This window comes from Topomyia yanbarensis, chromosome 3 (genome assembly GCF_030247195.1).
Source record: "Topomyia yanbarensis strain Yona2022 chromosome 3, ASM3024719v1, whole genome shotgun sequence".
NCBI lineage: Eukaryota > Metazoa > Arthropoda > Insecta > Diptera > Culicidae > Topomyia > Topomyia yanbarensis.
This window is the reverse complement of record NC_080672.1, coordinates 278,492,064-278,506,491: the sequence shown is the minus strand read 5'-3', so window position 1 is coordinate 278,506,491 and position 14,428 is coordinate 278,492,064. Positions and strand designations below refer to the sequence as shown.

Below are 14,428 nucleotides of genomic sequence, written 5' to 3'. Positions count from 1 at the left end.
GAAAACATCATTTCATAACTAATGTATTTGATAATCATACACAATTCAACCAGTGAGATATCACACGAAAAAATATTTTCCTCACTATATTTAATATTTTGAGACTTTGTCAAAATAGTTCTAAAATATCAAAGAGAATTTTAAATACGTCCCGGTGAAAAAAATAACTAATATTATGACAGCATGTGTTCGCCACATGAGATGCAAGACGTACATATTCTAATATAAAATCTGTGAAATCTATAAAAATAACACTACGTTAAGGAAACGATCAAGCTGCGGTTTGGGTGCAGTACAAAACAGGATACATGTTGTATAAGTTGTATATTGATTATTGATATTATATTGACGCAACTTTAACAAACGCAACAGACCAATAAAAATGTCTCAATGAGATTCGCTCGAGTTCTCTACTGTTGTCATATACACAGAACAAAAAACAACAAACGTTTTCATGACAACATAAAATAATAAACATGCAACAACAATGCAAACAGAAAATCTATATCGGTACATCCCGCGTGTAAACCAGACAAAAAAACCTCGCGCTAGAACGTACACGTTGTTCACCAAGTAATAAAGATCAATTTAGTTGCCGAACCAAATCCATACCGACTGATCGTAGTACGACCAACCGCCGGAGGAACGGCAAATAGCTGATACCTATGATACTCGATATATTCATTCTTGCTTGCTCCATACTCAAACCGAATCATCCCACTGAAGTAATAATCACAACGCACCTTCCTTTTTCCGCTCCTTCTTGATGTACATAGGCGGCTCAATGATGACCGAATCCAACGCGTTTGCCGCGTTTCACAGAACACTGAACTGCTGGCTGCAGTAATAACCAACCAGGATATTGAATGTGCTTTCAATTTCACGATACTGCTGCTTATTTAGCTGTTTTACTTGCACTTGTTGATACTAATCTGTAGACACAATTCACACCGACTGGGTTACCGAAAAATGCGAAATTTCTTCCTCACATCAATTAATAATTAATTCCTCAATCAGACAGCTCCGACAGCCCGTGATGCCTCCACACACTTTCACTTGCCGGGCACTTTCTGAGCTAGTACAATTTACAAGTATGCTGTTATTGCCAACGACAACGTTCTGACAACCAGGCCTTTAGGAAAATGCTATCTTTTCGATCTTCAGACGTGTTTGGAGCTCGGTGAGAAGGAGGGATAAATCTTTTTTCACTTCTGTGGGATTAATTTTTAAACACCATCACTCTTGACTTAGCTAGATCCCACTAGGGAGGTAACGAAAGGTCGAGTTGGTAGTGATTTGTTTTGACAATCTTTCACTCAAGAAATTCCGTTTTCTTCATTCAATCTTGAGCCAACTGGGGAGGCAGCAAGTACTGGGGATGAAACACACACACGCACACACATCTACGTAGACATTGGCGATGCACAGAGGTAGCATAGATTTTCTGACTCTCGCGATCCTAGCTCTATGGCGGTTATGACACTTTACGCTACAATAGTATACACTACACCGAACACGACAAGCTCGCGGCGACACCAAGCAAGATTGAATCAACTCAGCTTAGTGCTGTAAGTTATTCATGCAAATATTCCTGTTTACGAACACGGCACAGATTGAACAACACAAACTGTGACTAATAGCCACGCGCCTTAAATGGGACCAGTTAGCGAAGTCGCTTGAGCGTGGGTTTCTCGTTAAATTGTAGTATTCTTGCAACTGCTCTGATCGAGACCCGTAACTAGCACGGTAAAACACTGTGCGCACCGCTTTACACCAGTAACTCTCGAGAGGGTTATCAAATTTGCACTTCTCCTTTTCTAGATTCTTCCTGATCGCGCTGTTAATTATAACAGCTCACACACTAAGTTTCCACACCCCGAAAAGGTTGGTCAGCCGGTAAGGAACGCCAGAGGAGGAGAAATTAATTAGCTAATTAGTGAACGCATTTATCTGCACTGCATATGCACAAACGGCCGTGACACATGCTCCAATAGAACCACCAGGAATCTCAAGAAATTGTCACAGCCACGACTTTTCACACACAATGCCTTTCTTCTCAAACGACAAGCTCAGTGGCAAAGTTGATAATCGTTGTTACCCAGGAGGAATGATGCACACACGTACACACAACCGGAATGCAATCACCGTGCGGTTCGATAACGACACTTCTACGAAGGAGTACAAATTGCTACTAAACACAGTAACTTGGGGAGCTTACTATCGTGATGCCTGTTAGGCGCTGTTGACCTGATTGTTACTCTCGCCGCTCCCACACTTTTATGAACCACCCCTTGATTTTGCTACAGTGCTGAAAACACACTTCTAGCTGATGGTAATGGTAGCTCTGCAATCGGAGAGAAATTCAATATAAATGAGAGAGACTTTATGGTATCAGCACATCGTACATGTTTGGTCGCTGAGGCATACGAAATATCGCTCACTATCAAGAATGGCTCTCTATGTGGTGCAGCAGATATGTTTTGTTTGCTGGCGATTACACGAGCTAGTAGAAAAATTTATGCTTCTGCGCTCATGCTGTTCACTCTCCCGTTGTGATGAGGTTCGCTCTCAAAAGGTACCCTGAATACATAGCTCTACATGTGAGTTCTCCATTGGAAAAGGCACCAGCTGATGGCACTGTGTCGCATTGTATTAAAAATTGGTCATAATCTTCTGTCACAAACATGTGTTTTACGTTTGATATCAGCATCGTATTTTCAAGGGCACTATTTAGACATTTTTGATTCTAAAATATTTTACTCCACTCTCTGGGGCTGGGTGTCATTCTAAAATCCAAATATCTTCTATGTAGCGAAGCTAAGTAAGATTTGCCCACTCATAACTCCGTCATTAGTCGATGAATTTTAATCTTTTAATCACAAGCCGATTCAGAAACACTTGTATAATGGTTATAATTTAATGTTTGCCCCATAAAAGTAATCATTGAAAGTCGGCAAAATGAAAAGCCCCCCAGAAATGGAAAAATGTGCACCCGTGAGGCAGCTAGTTCAGGCAGAACCGTCAATAGGGAGAATCTAAATGACTCAAACAAATACTAGACGTGTGTCCGTTTATATCATTCGTTGCTTGTATATCAAACGAGCAACAGCTTGACTATAACGTCCGGAAGCTACAATAAGCGGCAGATGCTATGTATTCTCGGAAATATTGGCATCAATCCGCACACATTTAAATCGAGTGCAAATTTTTAGGGTACCAGTCAGCCCCGTAGTGTGTCCAACCCGGCGGTTGGGGCGCGCTGAAATCTTGAAGTACTTTATAATAATAGGAACAAGTCATAAAATGTGTCAAAATCAGTGAGCCACTTCAAGGTACACACTAAATTTGAACTGAAAACGGAAGCCAACGTAAAAACCAAAAGGGCGCATAACCGAGACGGACCACAGAAGGCCCCAGAAGACAACGCTACGGTGCTGTCAGTCCCATCCAGATTTCTTCACAATAAATAATATTGTTCTCTAATTTAAGGTTAATACTAAAATAAAAAAACGCACGTGTTCGAGCTTCAATTTCAAATGCAAAGACTTCAAAGTGGAAAAATAGCGAAAATTTTTGCAAACGAAATATAACAGACCAGCTATAGCAAAAGATCGTGAATTGAGCTGAATTGATAATCGAGAAGACATGGCGTATTTGGTAAATCGATTGCATTGTACGCAGCTCACCTGTGGTTGATTCCAAACCCCGCACGTAGGACTAGAGATTTCTTTACAGGTTTTTTTACCCTGAAAAAAAAGTAAATGGCCCTAATGTTCAAACTTCTATAATCTAAATTAAAAAAAATGGGAAAACAACTCCATGTCATACCGTGAGAATTGAAATTTCCTCGGTGTCTGGAGGAGTTCTGCGATAACGCAAAGTAGCCGGTGTATAACCTAGGCCCATGTACATACTAGTCCTGCGTTAAGTTGAAACATTGAGCCGCTTGAGATGTTTGGTATTCCTGGAAGCGCTGGTAGCTCCTCGTTTGAATTACTAAGATAAGAGACGGTTTCTTAGGCTTTGTATCAGCGCTTATTTAAGCTTTTAAATGGCACTTAAAACTAGTCAGTGATCACGCTGTAGATCTCTTCTTTGTAAGCGGGAATGTAGACACGGCAGTCCTTTATAAAATACTTGTCATTAGTAATATCATTTGCTAGATATAGCTCACAATGGTGAGTTTATTTGGGCGCACTTTCTGATATCCGTCGTGACGGAATATTTCTCAACTTTTTAGAATGGGCATTTTTGAAGCTAGTTCAATTACGCATGGTCTAAGAGCCCACCGTAAAGTGAAAAGTTATGGCAGTTACGGGATATATAAGAAATTGAAAGAGGAGTCAAGTGATAGCACAGCAAAAATGTTTTTTGGAACCTCATCTATTTTTTCTCGATGTATGGTTGGAAAATGTGGAAAAACTTTTAATAGATTCAGTTCATAAAAGCATCTTTTTTTGTTTGCTTGTGCAAAAAGAATATCATGAGGGCATTTGGATTGGCAATTCAACTTTAATAGTATGTACCGTAAACAACAATCCACCTACTGTTTTTTTTTAAAGTGTCACATATTCAGTAGAATTTCCATGATTTTCGGCATTATGTGTGATACACGTTGACTATTTCTCAGTTGATTTTACCATAAGAGATTCAGCCATCAAAACGTGACCTCATAAAATCACTATTTTTCATTTGTCATTTTATACATTGATTTACCGTATGTTCGCAGCACTTTTAGAACTTTGTATGGCGCATATTTATTGAAGCACACACATACATCCTATTCATTCAGGAATTGTTCTAGATTCATAACTGAAAATTAAAAAAAAAACTAGAACTTACTCTCCCCCACCAACAGTTTATACGGGTGCTCTATTTACTTTAAAATTCATGCCGCGTCATGTCTTTAGTTTATCTAGTCTGAGTGCCTATTCTGGAAATTTGTTGTGCAAGTAACGTTGTCGTGTTGAAATTTCTCTGGGTAGGCGACTGCCGAGAATTTAGGAGAATTATCATTTGTTGTATTAACTTATATCCTAGCGCATGAAATTTCATACGCAAGACGATCCATCTTTTACTGTGTATTCATTGTAGAATTTCGCTATCATCTCCAATTTCTTTGAGTGTTAAGACAGTTTATTCATTTTATTTATATTTTGATCCGTGACAAATGGCGGCTGAAATGTAATGAACATTTTTTATTAAATTTGATTGTTGAAATTAATTCCATTATGTGACAACACGTTACCAGATTTGTAATAGAATTGTTGTCTATTAGAAAACCCGAATAAAGATTTATTTCTTTTTCATAACCATTTCGAACGTTGCTTTTGGGTTTCTCACAATCTATGACACAATTTTTGACGAAATTGAAAGTAGCACTTCATTTTGCTCACATTGGAGTACCCTTTGATTACAATGGGACAATGCGATATTCGAAGTTAGAAACTTGGACTCCGAATAGCCAATTATGAGGAGTATTGCTTATATTTTTAGTAAATCCACTATTGTTCAATTTTCCATTTCACTACTATTTGCTCGTGATTTCTGTTGTGCTGTGTTAGTTGTTTCCTAATATAGAACCCCAACAATGATAAAAAACAAGATCGAAAAATGCTGCTATTTTATAGCAATGAAAAGTGAAAACGGAATACTGATTCTAATGGGGTTATTCATTAAAAAGGCCCGGGGCGGTGGATTGCACTGGTGTTGCATATTTTAGCAGAAGAGCAAGCCCCTATACTCATTCCTACTTCTGCTAGAAAGTGCAAAACCAGTGCAATCCACTGTTTTTTTAATGAAAAACGACATAAGCAACCGTTACGCGCGATTTATGTTATGCTAAGTAACGAATCAGAATAAGTTTGATCAAAATTTCAACACACAACAGTAACCCACTATCCGGCATGACAAGCAGCCCACCCACTGCAGTTAGCCTACTAGTGTATTGGTACTGGCCGGTGCTCTGACTACAGTGAGTTATTATTCTCTCGCTCAAAGTTCAGCTTACCAACCACCCCGCATTGTTTTCATCCGTTTTCTTTTTACCGTCTGAGGAAAAAGACCGACTCAATTCGTGCACGCTATAACATCATGCCGAACCCCAGTCTGCGCTGGCGATGATAAGTTTTTGTGGCTTGATTTTATCACAAGCGTTCGATGGCAAACAAGTTCACTAAAGTGTGTATGATAGCCGTGAATGAACAAACGCCTGTAGTAGTGAAACCAGACTCGCCCAAGGGGGGTTAATAGGAAAATGTAAATAAATTGGCAGGCCGCTCGTAAGCTTCTCACTGAGAGAAAGAGAGCGACGAGTACATACAACTTTTTGAACCCCTTTCTGTTTACCACAACATAGCGGCGCTGTGCTGCAAATCTATTTTGCCAGCGAGAACTGGAAAATATGAATCATCATCTACCGTTCTGTCTATCGCACTAGTGCAAATCAACGGCATTCTACTAGCCTGTCGTTTGTGTGTTTTCTCTCTTCTGCATGCTGACTGACGTTGGTCGTGACAGGCTAGCAGAGACAGAGCCCGCCACCGCCAGTCAGTGGTAGGTAGTATACCTCTACTACTACTACTACTAGAAGTGTTTGTTTTATTTTGTGTGTACACCTATGCAGTGCTGCTAGTATTTCAATTGTAATAACTCATCACAGTTTCTGAGTAAACAAGGTTTTCTATTACACAGAGAGTTAAGTAGAAAAAAAATCATCAAGCATGTTAAAGTTAAAAAATCAAACGAAAACTTTTCACAATTAAAAGAGATATGGAGTACGTCACAAACTGTTTCCAGAGATTGAATTCAGTGATGATGGCAGTTAACACCGCAAATCTTGTTTTTCCAGAGACATTCTACAAAAAACTTCATCACCGAGTCGCTTTTTTATATTTTTGCATAGAAAAATTACAGGATGTTATTGAAATGATATATTATTATATACTGAAGTTTGGCTTAATTCGCTTCACCTAAATTTCTAAAAATTACAGGATGTTATTGAAATGATATATTATTATATACTGAAGTTTTGCTTAATTCGCTTCACCTAAATTTCTAAAAAAATCGCAAACACTGTTTATTTTTCGCACTGAAATCCTTACCCCTTCCTTAAGGAATAAGCTTTTAAGAGTATTTTCTTTTGTTTTATGAGAATGTGATTAGTTATATTGCTTCAAATTGCAATTTCTTTGATTGCGCACTAGCGATTGTTATTATAAAAGACTCCCAACATTTCGAATCGTTTGATTCCCGTGATTATTAATATTTTAAAGAAACCACGTCGGGACGGTGGGGCAGAAGACATTATTACATTTTTGATGCTGCTGCTGCGAAAGACGACACAAAACTACTTGTAGTTTGAAAGCGGTGTCCGGCAATATAGCATTACTGGTGTTGCCAGCGAGTGGCACCTTGCACCGATGGGCCCGTTGCACTTCTCGGTACAAAGCTTTTTTCAGAGTGATCCAACTAGAACTGTAGAAGTCAGAAGGACTCCCCGTCAGAATCACTCACTACAATTGCAGGCGAGACGGAAAATGTCACCCACTAAAACACTGCTTAAGGCCAATTGCAGCGGGCCGTGATTCTGATTGTGATATTGAATGCACAATTCAGATGTGTGGGTGTAGGGACACGTGGTCAAGGAATGTGTTGTATAGTGTGTATCAGCATAATTTTCTTCTCCAATTTTTATTAGCTCAATAACCGGGACGTTTTCATGTTTGCGGGATCGCGAGCCTGTGTTCGAAGATAATCGCGAAGGATTCCAACGATTGTATGTAAACGTTTTTGATCGTATTGGCGTTTGTATTTCGTGTGTGCCAGTGTGGATGTAACGTCGTGTGTATAAATTCGATTGTATAAGGGATGATCCATAAATGACGTAGCATTTTTTGAGTGATTTTTAACACCCCCCTCCCTCATCGTAGCATTTCGTCACAAAATTCTATATACACCCCCTGATAATTACGTAGCTTGACGGTAACCCTCACCCCCCTCGTTGTCCCCGTAAAAAATTTAAAAAAAATCATAAACGATGTTAGTTAGATGAAACGACTAAGATTGTCGTGACATCAGGTCAACCCCTATTCCCCTTTTAAAAAGCTACGTAGCATGACATGACCCCCTACCCTCTCTGTCGTCACACATCATCACAAAATACAAAACTCCCCCCTCCCCCATATAATGCTACGTCATTTATGGATGGTCCCTAACCGTGTTGTTAATTGCATATCCGCATGGATCCTTGAATATTCGCACGGCCCACGAGTCTGATGTTTAATTTGGAATGTACAGCTCAGATGTTAGAACAGAAGTCAGGGTGCTAAGACCAGGGGTAGGGACTTCTGGCTGTGACCGCTAATCGCACTGGAGACCACGTTTATAAATAATAGATGTTAATACGTTAACTTGATCGCAAGGGCCCGTGTGATGATCGCAATTGCATGTTCGAGTTTTAGACCAAGGGTGTCTTATCGTGCAGGACTCGAGTGATTGTATGTTGACGGGTTTGATCGCGTAGGCGTATGTATTGCACATATGCAACTTCGCGTGAATGAATTCGTTTGTAATCTCGAGTAACTGATTACATATTCGCGTTGAATATTCACGCGAACTGCAAATTTGAGTATACGGTTCAGATCTAGAAGGCAGTGAATTCCCCCATATCACTAGTATATACGGCTTTGGCTCCCTGAGACTTCTATTGCATCGATTTTTTGAGACCATAGTTGAAGGCATGAACTTAGACTGCTATATGACTAAAGGTAGAGGCTTCCAGACGACACCGATTCATGTTTGCATGGGAACAAGCGTTGGTATAATGATACTTGAGATAAGCGTTTATAACTAACATATCACGGAAGCGAGATCGCGAGCGTAGGTGTGCGCAGATGATGGCGATTACATGATCGCATGCGTAGCCAAATTTGTATTATCGCGAAGAACACGGGCGTTTCCATGTTAAAGTGTTTGATTGCATGAGCGTTTGAAATATTCGCGCGAGCTGTCATGCTGATGTTTAATTTTGAGTGCTCGGCTCAAACAAAGAAAGAAAGTAACATCTCACTGAAGTCTACGACTATGGCACCCTGAGATTTGTTGTCTAGTGTATATAAGTTCCGTATTTTAGAGCAGGAGCTGCCGGGTGACTGTTTCATAATCACGCGAGAGCAGGCGTTTGTATGTTGACACATGACACCGCGTTTATAAATTCGTTAGTGCTACCACATTGACTTAATCGCTAGGACGTTTACATGATTGAGAGATCGTGGGAGTAGGTATGCGCGCATAATCGCGCGTGTGTCCAGCATCGCAAAACTAGAAATAACAAATTTTTCAACAATATGACAATATTTGCGTAAGTGATCCATGGAAGATCATCCCCAAAATTACAAGGCGTGTAAATATAAATTTCTGATACTTAGTTTAATTTCTCAATTACTTTTTCTTGATGCAAAACAAAAATCAATATTTTCTGTAGATATATATTGGATGATACTATATACAATTACACTATTCGCAACAATGCGGAGACCCCACGCACCACCAATCAGAGAAAACATTGAAGTTAACTAGTTGCACAAAATGGGAACCCTTATCACCTAAGTCTAGGAATATTTAATTGGCAGAACATTTCTGCAACTTGTTATCTTACTTTTAATCTTCGAATCGATTATATAAACTAGTTTTAATGATGAATATTTAACATGAGACTTATTTTTCGAAAACACAATGATAAGAAATTGTGATTTACAATGCTACAAAATTGAAGAAGAACGATCCGTTTCGGTACTTTCGTTATTATTTCAAAACCTGGTTGAAGTGCTGCATTTATGCGCCATGTGTTTTCTATAGGACGAATAAAAAACATTATCCAACATCCCTATTTCAAAATATTCTGGAGAGCTTAATTTTCAATCGATATTCCTGAATATTGATATTCTGAATAATTCTTAGAATTGGGGAAAAATATGGAACACTAATTGAATAAAAAATGTTTAAGGTTTCTGCCACCTCGACATCACTATGGATATGAGCTGGATTCTTGGAAGGGCTCCCTGTCAGAATCACACACTACAGACTAGACGAGAAATGTCACCCTTTAAGTTACTACTTAAGACATATTGCAGTGGCCTGTAATTTTAATTGTAATATTGCGTGTATAATTCAGATGTGGGGGTATGAGGACGTCGTAATCGCGATCGAATCGATTGACTTGGACACAGCTCACTTAGGTTCGATGTTCATCCCCGCATGAATATTTACAATTGAACCAGTATTAATTGTTGATAGTCGATGTGCTAAGTTATTTTTGCTCAAATTGATACATGTAATATCGCAAACCATTCACTCTGAAACGAATTTCTCGTATTTTTGCAATGTTTGAACTATAATTAGTACTTCAGTTTTTATATCCAGAACAAAAATGCGCAAAGCATTTTCGACCAATAGTTTCAAACTAATAGTATGTATTACAATTTTCTTCACCATCGTTAGGGGAAAAACAAATCTATCGAATGTATCGGGTTCAAAAATCGTACAAGTTATGTGAAATTTGATATTTCACATTTGTCATCATATTAGGGCGAGCACCTTAAAAATTAAAAACCTGTTTTAATCCACCTAGAGGTGCAATTGTGCCTTTCTCATTTCTCCAAACTATGATTTAATAGCTGGTTCGTACAATATAACATTATGGTAATGTTTTTCATTCTTATTACACTTGGTAAGTATATATAAGAGCACCTTTTTGCATTCATCGCGGTATCGGTTTGAATCGGAGTTTTCTATGTGATCGACCTCCACAACCCGTAACTCCGGTGCTGGAAGTCGGATGGAGATGGAATTTAATATCAGTTTCTGGGGACGCAACACCTTTCATTTGAGACTAAGTTGAGCAAATCTAGCCATTTTCGAGAAACCAATATAACCGTTATTCTGACTTTGGATGCTTCCGGATCCGTCGATGGTGGCCAGTGTGGCCAAAGAGACTTTGAATGACTGTTGGGGACCTAGATCTACAAATTCAACAGTTGTGTTTACATTTTGGAAAAAATCACCTTTTTACATTCATCGCAGAATTCGTTAGAATCGGGATTTGCTGCGTGATCGTACGTATCACCCTGTAATTCAGGAACCAGAACTCGGATCCACACAAAATTCAACAGCAGCTGATGGACCTTTCATTTAAAATTAAGTTTGTCAAAATCGGTTCAGAAAATTTCGAGAAACCGATTTGGAAAAATCAACAAATTTTGTTTTGTAACCATACTCTTCAACTCGTAATTCGGAACAAGATGTCGGTTGAAAATGAAATTCAATAGCAACCTATGGGAATATTATACCTTTCATTTGAATCTTAGTTTGTAAAAATCGGTTCAGCCATCTCCGAGTAACCGATGTGGACATTTTGTTAACAAATCCGCACATACACACATACATACACACATACACATACACGCATACATACACACATACATACACACAGATATTTTGCGATCTCGGCGAACTGAGTCGAATGTTATATGAGACTCGGCCCTCCGGGCCTCGGTTAGAAAGTCGGTTTTTGGAGCAATTGCATAACCTTTCTATATAAGAAAGGCAAAAGAATAATATTTAATTAGCTTAATAAGCATAAGTTCAATGTTATCTTCATGTGATTATAATTTGCAAAGGTTGGTGGAATGCGTTTGAACGTGTAGGGAATGGGGGTTTAGTAGAGTGGGTGTGGAGGATGCGTCAGAAATCCTTCATCTTATTTCGGTATACGGGGTGGATGAAGGAAATCTGGGCGTGAGGGTGATCCAAGAAGAGGGGAGTGATGAAGGAGGGAGGTGTAAGGGCAAGGTGGGGAGGGGGGGAAGGGGCGGCTACGCAATACTCAACTGCATATTTTGCCTTCCATTTGAGACTTGGTTTGAGAAAATCGGTTCAGTCATCACCGATGAACCGATGTGACTTTAATTGTGGAATATGCCCGGAATTCCGGACTTCCGGAATCGTCGATAGTGGACAATATATTCAAAGAATTGGCAATCAGTGATCTAGATCTACGATTAGAAGTAATTTGGTGACCATTTCAATAGTTTTTAGCCTCTGAGGTATTACGATTGTACCGATTTATATGGGAAATTCCAGTGTATCCTTACTAACACCCCTGTAACTCCGGAAGCAAGAGTCAGAACCGAATGAAATTCAGCAGCAGTCAATGGCATTACTGTATCTTTCATTTGAAATTAAGTTCGTAAAAATCGGTAGAGAATTCGTTGTGGAATGGGTGTGATATTAGCTTAGGAACTTGGCGGGTTCCCCGAGGGCGTCATGAACCGTCATAGGTGGCCAATGTGGTCAAAGCTGCTTTGATTGATCATTAGTGATCCAGACCCGCAAACTAGAGTAATGTTACATCAATTTTAATATGTTTTACACCATTTGAACATTATGGTGGTACCAGTTTATATGGGAATTTGCTGTGTGACCGCACTCTTCAACCCGTAACTCCGGAACCGGAAGTCGGATCAACTAAAAATTCAATAGCAGCTTATGGGAGCGTTATACCTTTCAGATGAAACTAAGTTTGTGAAAATCGGTTCAGCCATCTCTGAGAAAATTGTGTGAGTTTAAATGACACACACACACATACACACACACATACACACACACATACATACACACACACAGACATTTGCCGATCTCGACGAACTGAATCGAATGGTGTATGATACTCGGCCCTCCGGGCCTCGGTTAAAAAGTCGATTTTTACAGTGATTGCATAGCCTTTCTTTATATGAGAAAGGCAAAAAATGGCAATGTTCTGACGGGTATGAATGTTCACTGGATTATTGCACATTAATAAGTGTTTTAGTATTGCTTGACTCACCGCTCCCCAGCAACGCTTGAAGCAGAAAAACAAAAGCATAAATACTGGTGTTCCCATTAACCGGAACACAACAAAATAAAAGCGCAAAATTGCATTTCTATTGTGGTTGGCAAAAAAACATTCCCCTTTATTTCAGACTGCATGGATGAAAACTGTGAAGCACACCGCAAAAGGCAATCGACAAGTATCGTAAAAAGACAAACGTGGAATTCTGTTCGAGTATATACTGTCGCGTCAACATCTATAATGTAAATCATATACATATTTGTAAGGAATCGTATATCTTCGAAGGCGAACACATACGGTGAAAATAAAACCAATCAATTTTAAATCTAGGATTATGAAGAAAGTAACAAAAGAAAATGTAGTGCTACGTTTATATCATATTATAATTTATTATCATATATTATATTATATTATATTATATTATATTATATTATATTATATTATATTATATTATATTATATTATATTATATTATATTATATTATATTATATTATATTATATTATATTATATTATATTATATTATATTATATTATATTATATTATATTATATTATATTATATTATATTATATTATATTATATTATATTATATTATATTATATTATATTATATTATATTATATATTATATTATATCCTTCATAATTCATATTAACAAAAAAACTCTTTCCTGAATAGATGTAACATTTACCTTTTTGACACATTGACTGACCTTTTTGAATTTTATATTGTGATTATTTAACACTGCTGAATTAATTAGCATAACTGAGCCGTGGGTCTAATCTGTTTGAAATGTGTTAAAATTGGAGAAAGAAAAATAACAACTCGATTTTGTCTTCGGATCTAATTGATGCAGTTTGCTACTGCGTGTTGAGATATTCTTTATTTAAGGTGAAACTGCATTATCCACAGCTCTGCACTGGGGTTCAATCAGTCTGTCTCATATCACGTTATCGTTCACAACCATTTCGTTTTCGGTACTGTTTACTTGCTATTCATGGTCAAATATTCTTGTTTATTTCTTGTTCTCATGTATTGTTTTGGTTTATCGGCCTTTTTCGGTGTCACCTTCGTTAATGTTACTAGTAATTGGTTTGGAGGTACTGAGCGCGGTGAATGTTGAGTGAATATTTGTTGCTGATCCGCAGATATTGGTTTTGCAACCAATTGTGGCTCAACATAAGGTAGTCGTGTGCTGTTTTTTGTTGTGGTAGACAGACATTTCCTCCAAGACCCTCCCCCTGGATCCACTCTTGATCCTGCTTGGTTAATGTTCGTGAACAAAATCCGCATTTGGTTTGAAATGTGGTGATGTTTTAGGGTGTTAACTTCTGCAAGATTGCACTACATCTGCACTTTTAGTAATTGAAATTTTTGGGACATTTCGAATAGTCAATAACAACACAATTCGCTGTGAATCGCAACTCATTATTTCACACCGTTGGTAGATTCAATGATATATTGTTTATGTACTGCTCGTGGAATATGCAGCGACGGGCCGTAGGTAGATTCGGCTACTTTACTGATAGCTCTAGCGGAACG

General features: G+C 38.3%; 1 protein-coding gene across 2 annotated transcripts in view; it reads right to left on the bottom strand.

Moving 5' to 3' along the window:
* LOC131690936 (cyclin-dependent kinase 14) overlaps positions 1-14,428 on the bottom strand; it is a 438,487-nt gene that overhangs the window by 329,064 nt on the left and 94,995 nt on the right. The window contains exon 1 of one of the 2 annotated variants that reach the window (XM_058977021.1): positions 744-2,194. The exons of the other annotated variant lie outside the window; for it this stretch is intronic. Coding sequence (XP_058833004.1) covers positions 744-774 — 31 coding nt within the window. The 5' untranslated portion in view covers positions 775-2,194. Of the gene's footprint in view, positions 1-743; positions 2,195-14,428 lie in introns of those variants that run through there. 2 annotated transcript variants of the gene reach the window in all.